The sequence below is a fragment of the Scyliorhinus canicula genome, chromosome 28 (genome assembly GCF_902713615.1).
Source record: "Scyliorhinus canicula chromosome 28, sScyCan1.1, whole genome shotgun sequence".
Taxonomy (NCBI): Eukaryota; Metazoa; Chordata; class Chondrichthyes; order Carcharhiniformes; family Scyliorhinidae; genus Scyliorhinus; species Scyliorhinus canicula.
Window position 1 is genome coordinate 5,998,000 of NC_052173.1, and position 18,099 is coordinate 6,016,098.

Below are 18,099 nucleotides of genomic sequence, written 5' to 3' on the forward strand. Positions count from 1 at the left end.
GTGTAGAGGGAGCTTTACTCTGTATCTAACCCCGTGCTGTACCTGTCCTGGGAGTGTTTGATGGGGACAGTGTGGAGGGAGATTTACTCTGTACCTAACCCCGTGCTGTACCTGTCCTGGGAGTGTTTGATGGGGACAGTGTAGAGGGAGCTTTACTCTGTATCTAACCCCGTGCTGTACCTGTCCTGGGAGTGTTTGATGGGGACACTGTAGAGGGAGCTTTACTCTGAATCTAACCCCGTGCTGTACCTGTGCTGGGAGTGTTTGATGGGGACAGTGTACAGGGAGCTTTACTCTGTATCTAACCCCGTGCTGTACCTGTCCTGGGAGTGTTTGATGGGGACAGTGTAGAAGGAGCTTTACTCTGTATCTAACCCCGTGCTGTACCTGCCCTGGGAGTGTTTGATGGAGACAGTGTAGAGGGAACTTTACTCTGTATCTAACCCCGTGCTGTACCTGCCCTGGGAGTGTTTGATGGAGACAGTGTAGAGGGAGCTTTACTCTGTATCTAACCCCGTGCTGTACCTGTCCTGGGAGTGTTTGATGGGGACAGTGTAGAGGGAGCTTTACTCTGTATCTAACCCCGTGCTGTACCTGTCCTGGGAGTGTTTGATGGGGACAGTGTAGAGGGAGCTTTGCTCTGTATCTAACCCCGTGCTGTACCTGTCCTGGGAGTGTTTGATGGGGACAGTGTAGAGGGAGATTTACTCTGTATCTAACCCCGTGCTGTACCTGTCCTGGGAGTGTTTGATGGGGACAATGTCGAGGGAGCTTTACTCTGTATCTAACCCCGTGCTGTACCTGTCCTGGGAGCGTTTGATGGGGACAGTGTAGAGGGAGCTTTACTCTGTATCTAACCCTGTGCTGTACCTGTCCTGGGAGTGTTTGATGGGGACAGTGTAGACGGAGCTTTACTCTACATCTAACCCCGTGCTGTACCTGTCCTGGGAGTGTTTGATGGGGACAGTGTAGAGGGAGCTTTACTCTGTATCTAACCCCGTGCTGTACCTGTCCTGGGAGTGTTTGATGTGGACAGTGTGGAGGAAGATTTACTCTGTATCTAACCCCGTGCTGTACCTGTCCTGGGAATGTTTGATGGGGACAGTGCAGAGGGAGCTTTACTCTGTATCTAACCCCGTGCTGTACCTGTCCTGGGAATGTTTGATGGGGACAGTGCAGAGGGAGCTTTACTCTGTATCTAACCCCGTGCTGCACCTGTCCTGGGAGTGTTTGATGGGGACAGTGTAGAGGGAGCTTTACTCTGTATCTAACCCCGTTCTGTACCTGCCCTGGGAGTATTTGATGGGGACAGTGTAGATGGAGCTTTACTCTGTATCTAACCCCGTGCTGTACCTGTCCTGGGAGTGTTTGATGGGGACAATGTCGAGGGAGCTTTACTCTGTATCTAACCCCGTGCTGTACCTGTCCTGGGAGCGTTTGATGGGGACAGTGTAGAGGGAGCTTTACTCTGTATCTAACCCTGTGCTGTACCTGTCCTGGGAGTGTTTGATAGGGACAGTGTAGACGGAGCTTTACTCTGCATCTAACCCCGTGCTGTACCTGTCCTGGGAGTGTTTGATGGGGACAGTGTAGAGGGAGCTTTACTCTGTATCTAACCCCGTGCTGTACATGTCCTGGGAGTGTTTGATGTGGACAGTGTGGAGGAAGATTTACTCTGTATCTAACCCCGTGCTGTACCTGTCCTGGGAATGTTTGATGGGGACAGTGCGGAGGGAGCTTTACTCTGTATCTAACCCCGTGCTGCACCTGTCCTGGGAGTGTTTGATGGGGACAGTGTAGAGGGAGCTTTACTCTGTATCTAACCCCGTGCTGTACCTGTCCTGGGAGTGTTTGATGGGGACAGTGTAGAGGGAGCTTTACTCTGTATCTAACCCCGTGCTGTACCTGTCCTGGGAGTGTTTGATAGGGACAGTGTAGAGGGAGCTTTATTCTGTATCTAACTCCGTGCTGTACCTGTCCTGGGAGTGTTTGATGGGGACAGTGTAGAGGGAGCTTTACTCTGTATCTAACCCCGTGTTGTACCTGTCCTGGGAGTGTTTGATGGGGGCAGTGTAGAGGGAGCTTTACTCTGTATCTAACCCCGTGCTGTACCTGTCCTGGGAGTGTTTGATGGGGGCAGTGTAGAGGGAGCTTTACTCTGTATCTAACCCCGTGCTGTACCTGTCCTGGGAGTGTTTGATGGGGACAGTGTGGAGGGAGATTTACTCTGTACCTAACCCCGTGCTGTACCTGTCCTGGGAGTGTTTGATGGGGACAGTGTAGAGGGAGCTTTACTCTGTATCTAACCCCGTGCTGTACCTGTCCTGGGAGTGTTTGATGGGGACAGTGTAGAGGGAGCTTTGCTCTGTATCTAACCACTGTGCTGTACCTGTCCTGGGAGTGTTTGATGGGGACAGTGTAGAGGGAGATTTACTCTGTATCTAACCCCGTGCTGTACCTGTCCTGGGAGTGTTTGATGGGGACAATGTCGAGGGAGCTTTACTCTGTATCTAACCCCGTGCTGTACCTGTCCTGGGAGCGTTTGATGGGGACAGTGTAGAGGGAGCTTTACTCTGTATCTAACCCTGTGCTGTACCTGTCCTGGGAGTGTTTGATGGGGACAGTGTAGACGGAGCTTTACTCTGCATCTAACCCCGTGCTGTACCTGTCCTGGGAGTGTTTGATGGGGACAGTGTAGAGGGAGCTTTACTCTGTATCTAACCCCGTGCTGTACCTGTCCTGGGAGTGTTTGATGTGGACAGTGTGGAGGAAGATTTACTCTGTATCTAACCCCGTGCTGTACCTGTCCTGGGAATGTTTGATGGGGACAGTGCAGAGGGAGCTTTACTCTGTATCTAACCCCGTGCTGTACCTGTCCTGGGAATGTTTGATGGGGACAGTGCAGAGGGAGCTTTACTCTGTATCTAACCCCGTGCTGCACCTGTCCTGGGAGTGTTTGATGGGGACAGTGTAGAGGGAGCTTTACTCTGTATCTAACCCCGTTCTGTACCTGCCCTGGGAGTATTTGATGGGGACAGTGTAGATGGAGCTTTACTCTGTATCTAACCCCGTGCTGTACCTGTCCTGGGAGTGTTTGATGGGGACAATGTCGAGGGAGCTTTACTCTGTATCTAACCCCGTGCTGTACCTGTCCTGGGAGCGTTTGATGGGGACAGTGTAGAGGGAGCTTTACTCTGTATCTAACCCTGTGCTGTACCTGTCCTGGGAGTGTTTGATAGGGACAGTGTAGACGGAGCTTTACTCTGCATCTAACCCCGTGCTGTACCTGTCCTGGGAGTGTTTGATGGGGACAGTGTAGAGGGAGCTTTACTCTGTATCTAACCCCGTGCTGTACATGTCCTGGGAGTGTTTGATGTGGACAGTGTGGAGGAAGATTTACTCTGTATCTAACCCCGTGCTGTACCTGTCCTCGAAATGTTTGATGGGGACAGTGCAGAGGGAGCTTTACTCTGTATCTAACCCCGTGCTGTACCTGTCCTGGGAATGTTTGATGGGGACAGTGCAGAGGGAGCTTTACTCTGTATCTAACCCCGTGCTGCACCTGTCCTGGGAGTGTTTGATGGGGACAGTGTAGAGGGAGCTTTACTCTGTATCTAACCCCGTTCTGTACCTGCCCTGGGAGTATTTGATGGGGACAGTGTAGATGGAGCTTTACTCTGTATCTAACCCCGTGCTGTACCTGTCCTGGGAGTGTTTGATGGGGACAGTGTAGAGGGAGCTTTACTCTGTATCTAACCCCGTGCTGTACCTGTCCTGGGAGAGATTGATGGGGACAGTGTAGAGGGAGCTTTACTCTGTATCTAACCCCGTGCTGTTCCTGTCCTGGGAGTGTTTGATGGGGACAGTGTAGAGGGAGCTTTACTCTGTATCTAACCCCGTGCTGTACCTGTCCTGGGAGTGTTTGATGGGGACACTGTAGAGGGAGCTTTACTCTGAATCTAACCCCGTGCTGTACCTGTGCTGGGAGTGTTTGATGGGGACAGTGTACAGGGAGCTTTACTCTGTATCTAACCCCGTGCTGTACCTGTCCTGGGAGTGTTTGATGGGGACAGTGTAGAAGGAGCTTTACTCTGTATCTAACCCCGTGCTGTACCTGCCCTGGGAGTGTTTGATGGAGACAGTGTAGAGGGAACTTTACTCTGTATCTAACCCCGTGCTGTACCTGCCCTGGGAGTGTTTGATGGAGACAGTGTAGAGGGAGCTTTACTCTGTATCTAACCCCGTGCTGTACCTGTCCTGGGAGTGTTTGATGGGGACAGTGTAGAGGGAGCTTTACTCTGTATCTAACCCCGTGCTGTACCTGTCCCGGGACTGTTTGATGGGGACAGTGTAGAGGGAGCTTTACTCTGTATCTAACCCCGTGCTGTACCTGTCCTGGAAGTGTTTGATGGGGACAGTGTAGAGGGAGCTTTACTCTGTATCTAACCCCGTGCTGTACCTATCCTGGGAGTGTTTGATGGGGACAGTGTAGAGGGAGCTTTACTCTGGATCTAACCCCGTGCTGTACCTGTCCTGGGAGTGTTTGATGGGGACAGTGTAGAGGGAGCTTTACTCTGTATCTAACCCCGTGCTGTACCTGTCCTGGGAGTGTTTGATAGGGACAGTGTAGAGGGAGCTTTATTCTGTATCTAACTCCGTGCTGTACCTGTCCTGGGAGTGTTTGATGGGGACAGTGTAGAGGGAGCTTTACTCTGTAACTAACCCCGTGTTGTACCTGTCCTGGGAGTGTTTGATGGGGGCAGTGTAGAGGGAGCTTTACTCTGTATCTAACCCCGTGCTGTACCTGTCCTGGGAGTGTTTGATGGGGGCAGTGAAGAGGGAGCTTTACTCTGTATCTAACCCCGTGCTGTACCTGTCCTGGGAGTGTTTGATGGGGACAGTGTGGAGGGAGATTTACTCTGTACCTAACCCCGTGCTGTACCTGTCCTGGGAGTGTTTGATGGGGACAGTGTAGAGGGAGCTTTACTCTGTATCTAACCCCGTGCTGTACCTGTCCTGGGAGTGTTTAATGGGGACAGTGTAGAGGGAGCTTTGCTCTGTATCTAACCCCGTGCTGTACCTGTCCTGGGAGTGTTTAATGGGGACAGTGTAGAGGGAGATTTACTCTGTATCTAACCCCGTGCTGTACCTGTCCTGGGAGTGTTTGATGGGGACAATGTCGAGGGAGCTTTACTCTGTATCTAACCCCGTGCTGTACCTGTCCTGGGAGCGTTTGATGGGGACAGTGTAGAGGGAGCTTTACTCTGTATCTAACCCTGTGCTGTACCTGTCCTGGGAGTGTTTGATGGGGACAGTGTAGACGGAGCTTTACTCTGCATCTAACCCCGTGCTGTACCTGTCCTGGGAGTGTTTGATGGGGACAGTGTAGAGGGAGCTTTACTCTGTATCTAACCCCGTGCTGTACCTGTCCTGGGAGTGTTTGATGTGGACAGTGTGGAGGAAGATTTACTCTGTATCTAACCCCGTGCTGTACCTGTCCTGGGAATGTTTGATGGGGACAGTGCAGAGGGAGCTTTACTCTGTATCTAACCCCGTGCTGTACCTGTCCTGGGAATGTTTGATGGGGACAGTGCAGAGGGAGCTTTACTCTGTATCTAACCCCGTGCTGCACCTGTGCTGGGAGTGTTTGATGGGGACAGTGTAGAGGGAGCTTTACTCTGTATCTAACCCCGTTCTGTACCTGCCCTGGGAGTATTTGATGGGGACAGTGTAGATGGAGCTTTACTCTGTATCTAACCCCGTGCTGTACCTGTCCTGGGAGTGTTTGATGGGGACAGTGTAGAGGGAGCTTTACTCTGTATCTAACCCCGTGCTGTACCTGTCCTGGGAGAGATTGATGGGGACAGTGTAGAGGGAGCTTTACTCTGTATCTAACCCCGTGCTGTTCCTGTCCTGGGAGTGTTTGATGGGGACAGTGTAGAGGGAGCTTTACTCTGTATCTAACCCCGTGCTGTACCTGTCCTGGGAGTGTTTGATGGGGACACTGTAGAGGGAGCTTTACTCTGAATCTAACCCCGTGCTGTACCTGTGCTGGGAGTGTTTGATGGGGACAGTGTACAGGGAGCTTTACTCTGTATCTGACCCCGTGCTGTACCTGTCCTGGGAGTGTTTGATGGGGACAGTGTAGAAGGAGCTTTACTCTGCATCTAACCCCGTGCTGTTCCTGTCCTGGGAGTGTTTGATGGGGACAGTGTAGAGGGAGCTTTACTCTGTATCTAACCCCGTGCTGTACCTGTCCTGGGAGTATGTGAATGGGAGAGTGTAGAGGGAGCTTTACTCTGTATCTAACCCCGTGCTGTACCTGTCCTGGGAGTGTTTGATGGGGATAGTGTAGAGGGAGCTTTACTCTGTATCTAACCCCGTGCTGTACCTGTCCTGGGAGTGTTTTTTTTTTTTTTTTTTTTTTATAAATTTAGATTAGCCAATTATTTTTTCCAATTAAGGGGCAATTTAGCATGGCCAATCCACCTACTCTGCACATTTTTGGGTTGTGGGGGCGAAACCCACGCAGACACGGGGAGAATGTGCAAAGTCCTGGGAGTGTTTGATGGGGATAGTGTAGAGGGAGCTTTACTCTGTATCTAGCCCCGTGCTGTACCTGTCCTGGGAGTGTTTGATGGGGACAGTGTAGAGGGAGCTTTACTCTGTATCTAACCCCGTGCTGTACCTGTCCTGGGAGTGTTTGATGGGGACAGTGTAGAGGGAGCTTTACTCTGTATCTAACCCCGTGCTGTACCTGTCCTGGGAGTGTTTGATGGGGATAGTGCAGAGGGAGCTTTACTCTGTATCTAATTCCTCCCCTTTGCAGAATCTGAGCTCCTTTCGTATGAACATATGTCACTTCTCGAAAGAGTGAATAAACCATGGTACAAGCTCACTGTTATCTCCATGGCAACGTTTTGCCCTTTAAAGTCAACTTTTCTACCCAGTCAGCACCCTTTTCCCATGTCGACTAAATTGTTTCGCCCTTCGAAATTTGACGTGCTTGCAGTCCTGTTGCGTGTCGGATGAAAAACTTCGGCAAACCTCACTTCGCAATATTTAGTTGCTGTTCTGGAAGACGGGGGTCAGGATACGAGGTCGACCATGTTGGGACTGAGTTGAGGAAAGATTTCTGCATCCTGTGGAATTCTCTGCCAGAAGAGACTATGGAGGCGGAGTCGCTGAAGATACTCAGGAAAGAGACGGTTCATCTTTTGGGGGCATCAAGGGCTGTGGGGAGAAAGCGGGGATATGGTGTTGAGATCGAGGATTTGCCATGGCCGTATTGAATGGCGGAGCAGGCTCGAAGGGCCGAATGGCCTCCTGCTGCAATTTTCCCCCCTGTTTCTACGTCCTCCCACAGAAAAGAAAATGTTGCCGAATTCTCCGAGGGTCTTGGAACTGATAATAATAATAATCTTTATTAGTGTCACAAGTAGGCTTTCTTTAACACTGCAATGAAGTTACTGTGAAAAGCTCCTACTGATAGAGGCATATAAGTTACTAAAAGGGATTGATAAAGTAAATGTGGACCAAATGTTCCTCCTTTTAGGGCAATCACGGATACAGGTTGAGAGGCAGCAGATTGAGAACTGAGATGAGGAGGAACTACTTCTCGCAGAGTCTGGTGAATTTGTGGAACTCACTGCCCCATAGTGCAGTGCAATCTGAATCATTAAATGGTTTCAATAGCAATGATAATCTTTATTAGTGTCACAATTAGGTTTACATTAACACTGCAATGAAGTTACTGTGAAAATCCCCTAGTCGCCACATTCCGGCTCCTGTTCGGGTCACAGAGGGAGAATTCAGAATGTCCAATTCACCCAACAGCACGTCTTTCAGGACTTGTGGGAGGAAACCGGAGCACCCGGAGGAAACCCACGCAGACACGGGGAGAACGTGCAGACTCCGCACAGACAGTGACCCAAGGCGGGAATCGAACCCGGGACCCTGGCGCTGTGAAGGAACACTGCTAACCACTATGCTACCGTGCCGCCCACATTCTCATGATGGTGGCAGGGTGAGAGGCCCAGGTACCTGCGCCTGTCCCTGTCTGTGATGTGATCCCTCCTGGTTTTCAGAGTGCCGATCCCTCCCACCGAAAAGGCTGCCGAAAGAGGCGGGAAAGGGAATTTTGTCACGTCTTTTTTATTGAACAGGAAAACTTACAGCCGAGTGATTGAACCACAGAAAATGTGAAGTGAAGGCCAGTTGAGGTGAACAGTTTGCCTTGATACACAGCTCTGCTCCACATCTCTCACATACATCTCGAAATGCTTCAAACGCATTGAAAGACTTTGAAGTCACAAGCTGTTATCAGGCAGCCTGTTTATACACACACAGCAAATCCCTGCAATCAGATGAAGGATCAGATTATCTGATTCTGGTGCTGTGGTTTGAAGATCTTGCGATGACTGTGCCCTGCAGCACTGGGGGCAGTGGCAAAACTGCTTCTTGACTTCAGAGCTCGAGCTCAGCACAGTAGAAGAGTGTTAAAATGGGCCGGACATCCCCTCAGGGAAAGCTATCATGTTGGCCTAGAGATTCATGGTTTCGCCAGGCCTACAGCACTCCCTGTTGCTAAGGGCTCTACTATCGGTATCCAAGGCCCACACCGGAATCGGCCGTGTGCATATCCACTGAATAAGGAGGCAAGAGGCCGATATTGTGCTCAGGATGCTCAGGATTGGGCAAGAGGCCTACCTCAGGCTCCTTAAAGGGGCCACTGAAGGCTGCCATCAAAAAAGATAAGGAAAATGACCAGAAGTGACCTTCCTTGCTCCGCTGATCTGTCACATGAACCCCCCCCCCCCCTCCCAATCACCTCCTGCCCCATCCCAATACACCCCGCCCTGTAATATCCCGCACGGGACGTACGGTGTGAGAAAGGTTATCCTCCCCGTCGTTCTCGCGGAGTATGAGCTCCCCGCTGAGGGGGTGGGGGAACGCCATTCAGCTCTTCGATTTTGGGGCCATTTCCCCACGCCAGCGTGGGAATGGTGGTGTTTTGCACCAGACAAAATGCTACACGGCAGCGGGCGCTCGTGGACCCAACCCGAGAAATTGTCCACCCCTTCAGCTGGCACTAGCGCACCTGACCACCCCCCCGACAGTGCCCCCAGCCCCTGATTAAGTCCCCCCTGCCCGCGGATCACCCCCCCCCCCCCAACTGTGGCGGAGCTGGACTGAGTCGGCAGCCGTCACGCCACGTAACCACGCGGCTTAGATCACACGCGTCCCGCGCCGTCGGGAACTCGGCCGGTCGGGGACGGAGCATCGTGGGTGGGGGGGGGGGGGGGTGGTGGGCGTACTCTGTGAGTACGCCGCCTCACGTATTGACGGCCTGAGGACATTGCCTGAGGCCCGCCCCCCCCGATGCTCCGCCCCCGAACCGGCCGAGTTCCCGACATCAGTCTCTCATCGTCTCACCCATCGGGAACACGGCGCGGCGGCTGCGGACTCAGTACTGCGCCGCCACAGACAGGGGAGGGCCGATCCGCGGGCAGGGGGGGCTTTATTCGGAGCTGGGGGCACTGTGGAGGGGGGGGGGGGGGTGGGCTGGGGCGCGCAAGCTGGCCAAAGGAGGGCACTACTTTACTGGCCAGGTCACGAGCGGCCTCCGCCATGTAACACAGCACGGCTGTTGCAGGCGGCTGCCGTGTGCATGCGCGGCCACAGGCCTGGCAATTCTCCGGGGCGTATCAGCAGCTGGAGCCGGGGGCTCGACACTGCCGTCCTGCTAACCCCCAGCAAAACGGGCAATCGGTGGCCATTTTGCACCATTTTTTCTGGCGTAAAACGTCCCTTTCCCCACGCTGGCGTGGGGCATTGCCCCAGAATCGGCGAATCCAGCCCTTTATCAGTACCTCTCTGGCAGCCATTTCTATATCTTCACGGATCACAAGCCATGGTTGGGCCACTTCCGTGAAGACACGGCTATCCACCAATTGCTTCCTCAAGGATTCAGCGCGTGATTGGCTGCTTACGAACACCGCGCAGGGACCCAGATTGCGCACGCTGATGTGTTGAGCTGTCTTCACCTGCAGACTGAATCCAAACCCCCCCCCCCCCTCCCCCCTACGCTGGACAATGTGGTCGGTGTCCTGGATTTTATGGACTCTTTGCTCATCACTGCATCGTGTGTTCGTGCCTGGACACAGACCGACCTCGTCTTTGCTAAGGTGCATCATCTGCTGCCATACTGTGGGCAGCATTGACAGCCAACAGGGGAGTTGAAAGCTTTCTCCTCGAAGTTCTTGGAGCTGACTGTGGGAGATGGTTTCCTCCTGTGGAGCATGAGGGTTGTTGTTTTGGAGAAGGGCCAGGAAATCGTTTTCAGGGACCTTCACAACGGGCACCCCGGAGAGTCCGAAATAAAGATGCCGGTGAGACGTTATGTCTGGTGGCTGGGTTTGGGCTCAGATATCGAGACGTTGGCTCAACGGAGCTCCATCAGTCAACAGCACCAGTCGCTCCCCACAGCAGCACCATGACACCCGTTGGGCTCGCGTTCACGCTGATTCTGCCGGTCCATTCCTGGGTTTGATGTTTCTCTTCCTGGTGGACGCCCACTCCAAGTGGCTGGAGGTCCACAAGATGGCGGTGAACAAATCCTGGGTGAGGATCACCTCCCGGATCAGGATCACCTCCTGGATCAGGATCACCTCCCGGATCAGGATCACCTCCCGGATCAGGATCACCTCCCGGATCAGGATCACCTCCTGGGTGAGGATCACCTCCCGGATCAGGATCACCTCCTGGGTGAGGATCACCTCCCGGATCAGGATCACCTCCTGGATCAGGATCACCTCCCGGATCAGGATCGCCTCCCGGATCAGGATCACCTCCTGGATCAGGATCACCTCCTGGATCAGGATCACCTCCCGGATCAGGATCACCTCCTGGATCAGGATCACCTCCCGGATCAGGATCGCCTCCCGGATCAGGATCACCTCCTGGATCAGGATCACCTCCTGGATCAGGATCACCTCCTGGATCAGGATCACCTCCCGGATCAGGATCGCCTCCCGGATCAGGATCACCTCCTGGATCAGGATCACCTCCTGGATCAGGATCACCTCCCGGATCAGGGTCGCTCCCGGATCAGGATCGCCTCCTGGATCAGGATCACCTCCCGGATCAGGATCACCTCCTGGATCAGGATCACCTCCCGGATCAGGATCACCTCCCGGATCAGGGTCGCTCCCGGATCAGGATCGCCTCCTGGATCAGGATCGCCTCCCGGATCAGGATCGCTCCCGGATCAGGATCGCCTCCCGGATCAGGATCACCTCCCGGATCAGGATCGCTCCCGGATCAGAATCGCCTCCTGGATCAGGATCGCCTCCCGGATCAGGATCGCTCCCGGATCAGGATCACCTCCTGGATCAGGATCACCTCCTGGATCAGGATCACCTCCCGGATTAGGATCACCTCCTGGATCAGGATCGCTCCCGGATCAGGATCGCCTTCCGGATCAGGATCACCTCACGGATCAGGATCACCTCTGGGTAACGGTCGAGTGATTACGCATTTCATTTTCAACCCACGGAATGCCGGAGTTACTCAAGCAGGTATGGAGCCTCTTTTGCGAGTGAAGAGTTTGTCACTTTCATGAACGGCAGCGGGATTCGGCATGTCCGCACTGCCGCATGCCACCCAGCAGAGAGCGCCATGCAGACGGTTAAACGGGGGCTGAAGAAGCTGTGTTCGGACTCGATGGGCACCAAGCTGGCACGTTTATTTATTCTCGTACAGGACCGCGCCACCTCACGTAACTGGGGTGGCCCCTACTGAGATGCTCATGGGTCGTAGGTTTCGTATCCGACCCAGTTTGATTCTCCCAGACGTCGGCGTGAAGGTGCGCCGTAACCGAGGTTTGCAAGGGCGCTGCCCAGTTCAACGTCGACCTCTTCGACACTTGCCACCTTACGACATGGTGTACGTTTGTAACTTTGCCAACTGGCTCTCCGGGATGTCGTCCGTCAAATGGGACCAAGTTCAGGTTTGGGGACAACTGATGAGACGGCGTTTGGATCACATTCGCCCGCGGAGGTTGGTCCCTCGTGAGGTTCCTCGGAAGAAACCTGTCCTGGATCCTCCATCTCCATAGCCCAACCAGCCGGGTGTGACGCCTCCAGTCTGCGTCGACACCGACATGCCCGATATTGTAGCGTTACACTCTGAAATGGAGACGCAGACATCGGAGGTCTCGGACGCTGATTCAACAGTTCAGCCGCCTCCTGCCGATGGTCCACCACGGCGTTCCCACCGCAGGCCACGGTCCCCTACGAGGTATATGCTGACCGATCCGGCACATCAGCGACACAATGATTTCCCAGAACTGAGGAGAGTCCAGCTTTCTCCACCTCCTCCTAATCGATCACCGAGCGGAGGAACGTAATATCCCGCACGGAACGTACGGGATGGAAATGATTAGCTCCCCGTGGTTCTCGCGGAGCACGAGCTCCCCCACTGAGGGGCAGGGAAACTCCGTTCAGCATTGGATAAACGTTTGGCCAGTAAGGCAGCGAGCGGGAAATGTATATACCATCATTGTAAATCAATCTCGGTTCTTTACTTGGTCTGGACAGCCCTTGTCTTTATTCAACACCCACCCCCCCCTCGATGTCCTCTCACCCTCCCTACCCCCTGCAAACACCCCCCTTCCCTAATCTAACTCCCCTCCGCGTCCCACGTACTGATCCCCCTCCCGATCACCCCCCCCCCCCCCCCCCCGCCCCCTCCCCCCCAACAGGCCCAAATCCCGAACTCGAGTCAGCTGCTCAGCTTGACCGGCCATGTGCGGGTTTGACTGTAAAACAAGGCAATCATGCCTCTCGGTAAAGCGTTGGAAGAGTTCCCAATCTGCTGCTGCGGAAAATGAGATTCCTGCCCCTTGAGTCAGCTGCCTGAGGGACTATGTGCGGGAATGTGTCGAGCAGGAAATGCTGCATTCACTCCGGCAGTTTGGAGAATCAGATGTGATTTCTTGTTTCTTTGTTCCTGGGCGGGAGGGAGGATGGGACGGCGGGGGTGGGTGGGGGGGGGGGGGGGGGGGGGCTGCCTGCAGTCAAGTCCCAGAATTCCTCTCTCGCTCTCGCAATTCGACAACGAACCTGAGGAACAGATCCCTGCTCCAAATCTGGAATTGTGGGAAATATCCACATCCCTGCCCCCCCCCCCCCTTCCTTCTCGCTGTCTGATTGGCTTCTTGGGGTCGAGAACCTCCTGTCTCCCCCCCCCCCCCCCCCCCCCCCCCCCCTCACCCCCGTGGTCTCAGTAACTCGAATGTCTGAACCTCCGGGAGTTACGAGGGGTCGTCACGCACAATGGCCCCTTTTGTTGGGTGGCGCTCAGTCAAGTTTGTGAGGAATGCATCTGACTTGAGAGCACGGGGTGGTTCCTGTCAAAGACAGTCCTTATTAAAGAGCGCGCCAGGCCTCTTAAAACAGCACTAAGTGCTTGCTCAGTGAAGGAGCTTTACCCCCAGTGGCAATCACGCCACACAGAATGTATTCGGAGTTCTGACAAAGAATTGAATGTGCTAACCGACCAGCTCACATTGCAACCTTCCTTACCTTCTTTCCCAGTGCCATCTTTCTTTCCTCTGCATTTTTCCAGCTGTACCATTCGCCTCGGCAATCCTCCACGATGTTTGTATCTCGGGACGTGTGCACGTGGCATGTTCATAGGGTCCATATGTATTAGTGGGCTCAGCTCCATCGGTGTCAATCTTTGTCTCTATTACGTAGAGGTCACCTCAGCTCCGATGCTTACCTGTGGGTGAGAAGGGTTGTCAACATTCATAGAATCCGTACAGTGCAGAAGGAGGCTATTCAACCCATCGGTTGGTGCTGACCCTCCGAAAGAGCACCCTACCTAAGTCCATTCCCGGGTCCCATCAAACCTGCACATCCTTCGACACTAAGGGACAATTTAGCATGGCCAATCCACCTAACCTGCACATCTTTGGACACTAAGGGACAATTTAGCATGGCCAATCCACCTAACCTGTACATCTTTGGACACTAAGGGACAATTTATCACGGCCAATCCACCTAACCTGTACATCTTTGGACACTAAGGGGCAATTTAACATGGCCAATCCACCTAACCTGTACATCTTTGGACACTAAGGGACAATTTAACATGGCCAATCCACCTAACCTGCACATCTTGGGACACTAAGGGACAATTTAACATGGCCAATCCACCTAACCTGCACATCTTGAGACACTAAGGGACAATTTAGCATGGCCAATCCACCTAATCTGTACATCTTTGGACACTAAGGGACAATTTAGCATGGACTATCCACCTAACCTGCACATCTTTGGACACTAAGGGACAATTTAGCATGGCCAATCCACCTAACCTGTACATCTTTGGACACTAAGGGACAATTTATCACGGCCAATCCACCTAACCTGTACATCTTTGGACACTAAGGGGCAATTTAACATGGCCAATCCACCTAACCTGTACATCTTTGGACACTAAGGGACAATTTAACATGGCCAATCCACCTAACCTGCACATCTTGGGACACTAAGGGACAATTTAACATGGCCAATCCACCTAACCTGCACATCTTGAGACACTAAGGGACAATTTATTATGGCTAATCCTCCTAACCTGCACATCTTTGGACACTAAGGGACAATTTATCATGGCCAATCCACCTAACCTGTACATCTTTGGACACTAAGGGACAATTTAACATGGCTAATCCACCTAACCTGCACATCTTAGGACACTAAGGGACAATTTAACATGGCCAATCCACCTAACCTGCACATCTTGAGACACTAAGGGACAATTTATCATGGCTAATCCTCCTAACCTGTACATCTTTGGACTTGAGGGACAATTTAACATGGCCAATCCACCTAACCTCCACATCTTTGGACACTAAGGGACAATTTATCATGGCCAATCCTCCTAACCTGCACATCTTTGGACTTGAGGGACAATTTAACATGGCCAATCCACCTAACCTGCACATCTTTGGACACTAAGGGACAATTTAACATGGCCAATCCACCTAACCTGCACATCTTTGGACACTAAGGGACAATTTAGCATGGCCAATCCACCTAATCTGTACATCTTTGGACACTAAGGGACAATTTAGCATGGACTATCCACCTAACCTGCACATCTTTGGACACTAAGGGACAATTTATCATGGCCAATCCACCTAACCTGCACATCATTGGACACTAAGGGACAATTTAGCATAGCCAATTCACCTAACCTGCACATCTTTGGACACTAAGGGACAATTTATCATGGCCAATCCACCTAACCAGCACATCTTTGGAAACTAAGGGCAATTTAGCATGGCCAATCCACCTAACCTGCACATCTTTGGACACTAAGGGGCAATTTAACATGGCCAATCCACCTAACCTGTACATCTTTGGACACTAAGGTATAATTTAGCATGGCCAATCCACCTAACCTGCACATCATTGGACACTAAGGGACAATTTAGCATAGCCAATCCACCTAACCTGCACATCTTTGGACACTAAGGGCAACTTAGCATGGCCAATCCACCTAACCTGCACATCTTTGGACTGTGGGAGGAAACCGGAGCACCCGGAGGAAATCCATGCAGACATGGGGAGAAAGTACAAACTCCACACAGACAGTCACCCAAGGCCAGAATTGAACCCGGGTCTCTGGCGCAGTGAGGCAGCAGTGCTAACCACTGTGCCGCCCAATCCCATTGTATTATCTGGCCAACAGTCCTCATGTCAACGTAAACCAGAGGAACTCGTCACTCACTCAGACCGCCTGAGAATACTGAATTAAATAATGACTTAAATAATTTACAACAGGCAGCTCAAAGCACTGGAAGAGGACCACTAGATCGCCCAACGCAGTGGCAAGAAAGGCGATCCTCTCCCAAGCCAACGTGCCCAACATCGAGGTGCCAATCACTCAAAGTCAGCTCCACCAGGCGGGACACGTTGCCCGTATTCCTGACTTCCAGGACCCGGAAGTAACTGCTCCACTCGCAACTTGGCCACAGCAAGGAGACTCCCAACGGGATGCCCTGAATTCTGTGAAGAGATCAAACATCCTTCCCGGCTCATGGGAATCCCTGGCCTGTGATCGATCAAAATGGTGACGGTTCATTTCGGGAAGGCACCGAAAGCATGGAGATAATTGGTCAGGAAAACACAGAGGTGAAGGGGAAGTGTGAGAGAGTGCGAAGAAAACTCATGGAACCAAACCTCTTCTCACCACCTGCTCCACATGTGGCATCGTCTGCAGACCACATGATGGATCCATCGACCATCTCAGACAGCGTCAAACAGGAGTGGAATGAAAACGCCCACAATCCTTCCTGAGAAGTGCCCAATTCATTTTTTCCAATTAAGAGGCAATTTAGCGTGGCCAATCCGCCTACCCTGCACATCTTTGGGTTGTGGGGGTGAATCCCACGCAAACACGGGGAGAATGTACAAACTCCACACGGACAGTGACCCAGAGCCGGGATTGAACCTGGGACCTCGGCACCATGAGGCTGCAGGGCTAACCACTGCACCACCGTGATGCACCCCCGGGAAACATTTTTCAGGACGCTGAGAGCTGTGGAGTGTGCGTACTAATGGGTTGCAGAGGTGTGACAGAAATGTAAATTTTGCCTTTCCGTGTGCACACGTTAGCCATCGCGAGCTTGAAACATAATTAGCTTAAAATCAGAGGCTTCTCCAACTCTACATCCTAACCCAGTCGTATCTCCCATTACTCTACATCCTAACCCAGTCGTATCTCCCATTACGCTACATCCTAACCCAGTCGTATCTCCCATTACTCTACATCCTAACCCAGTCGTATCTCCCATTACGCTACATCCTAACCCAGTCGTATCTCCCATTACGCTACATCCTAACCCAGTCGTATCTCCCATTACGCTACATCCTAACCCAGTCGTATCTCCCATTACGCTACATCCTAACCCAGTCATATCTCCCATTACTCTACATCCTAACCCAGTTGTATCTCCCATTATGCTACATCCAAACCCAGTCGTATCTCCCATTACTCTATATCCTAACCCAGTCGTATCTCCCATTACGCTACATCCTAACCCAGTCATATCTCCCATTACTCTACATCCTAACCCAGTTGTATCTCCCATTATGCTACATCCTAACCCAGTCGTATCTCCCATTACGCTACATCCTAACCCAGTCGTATCTCCCATTATTCTACATCCTAACCCAGTCATATCTCCCATTACACTACATCCTAACCCAGTCGTATCTCCCATTACGCTACATCCTAACCCAGTCGTATCTCCCATTACGCTACATCCTAACCCAGTCGTATCTCCCATTATGCTACATCCTAACCCAGTCGTATCTCCCATTACTCTACATCCTACCCCAGTCGTATCTCCCATTACTCTACATCCTAACCCAGTCGTATCTCCATTACGCTACATCCTAACCCAGTCGTATCTCCCATTACTCTACATCCTAACCCAGTCGTATCTCCCATTACTCTACATCCTAACCCAGTCGTATCTCCCATTACGCTACATCCTAACCCAGTCGTATCTCCCATTACGCTACACTCCTAACCCAGTCGTATCTCCCATTACTCTACATCCTAACCCAGTCGTATCTCCCATTACGCTACATCCTAACCCAGTCGTATCTCCCATTACTCTACATCCTAACCCAGTCGTATCTCCCATTACGCTACATCCTAACCCAGTCGTATCTCCCATTACGCTACATCCTAACCCAGTCGTATCTCCCATTACTCTACATCCTAACCCAGTCGTATCTCCCATTACGCTACATCCTAACCCAGTCATATCTCCTATTACTCTACAACCTAACCCAGTTGTATCTCCCATTACTCTACATCTTAACCCAGTCGTATCTCCCATTACTCTACATCCTAATCCAGTTTTATCTCCCATTACTCTACATCCTAATCCAGTTTTATCTCCCATTACTCTACATCCTAACCCAGTCATATCTCCCATTACTCTACATCTTAACCCAGTCGTATCTCCCATTACTCTACATCCCAATCCAGTTATATCTCCCATTACTCTACATC

General features: G+C 52.0%; 1 protein-coding gene across 1 annotated transcript in view; it reads left to right on the forward strand.

The window, feature by feature from the left end:
- Positions 1–18,099, forward strand: part of LOC119958086 (integrin alpha-5-like) — a 171,056-nt gene that overhangs the window by 101,394 nt on the left and 51,563 nt on the right. The window contains exons 5-6 of the mRNA XM_038786315.1: positions 10,647–11,516; positions 12,119–12,300. Coding sequence (XP_038642243.1) covers positions 10,647–11,516; positions 12,119–12,300 — 1,052 coding nt within the window. The remainder of the gene's footprint in view (positions 1–10,646; positions 11,517–12,118; positions 12,301–18,099) is intronic.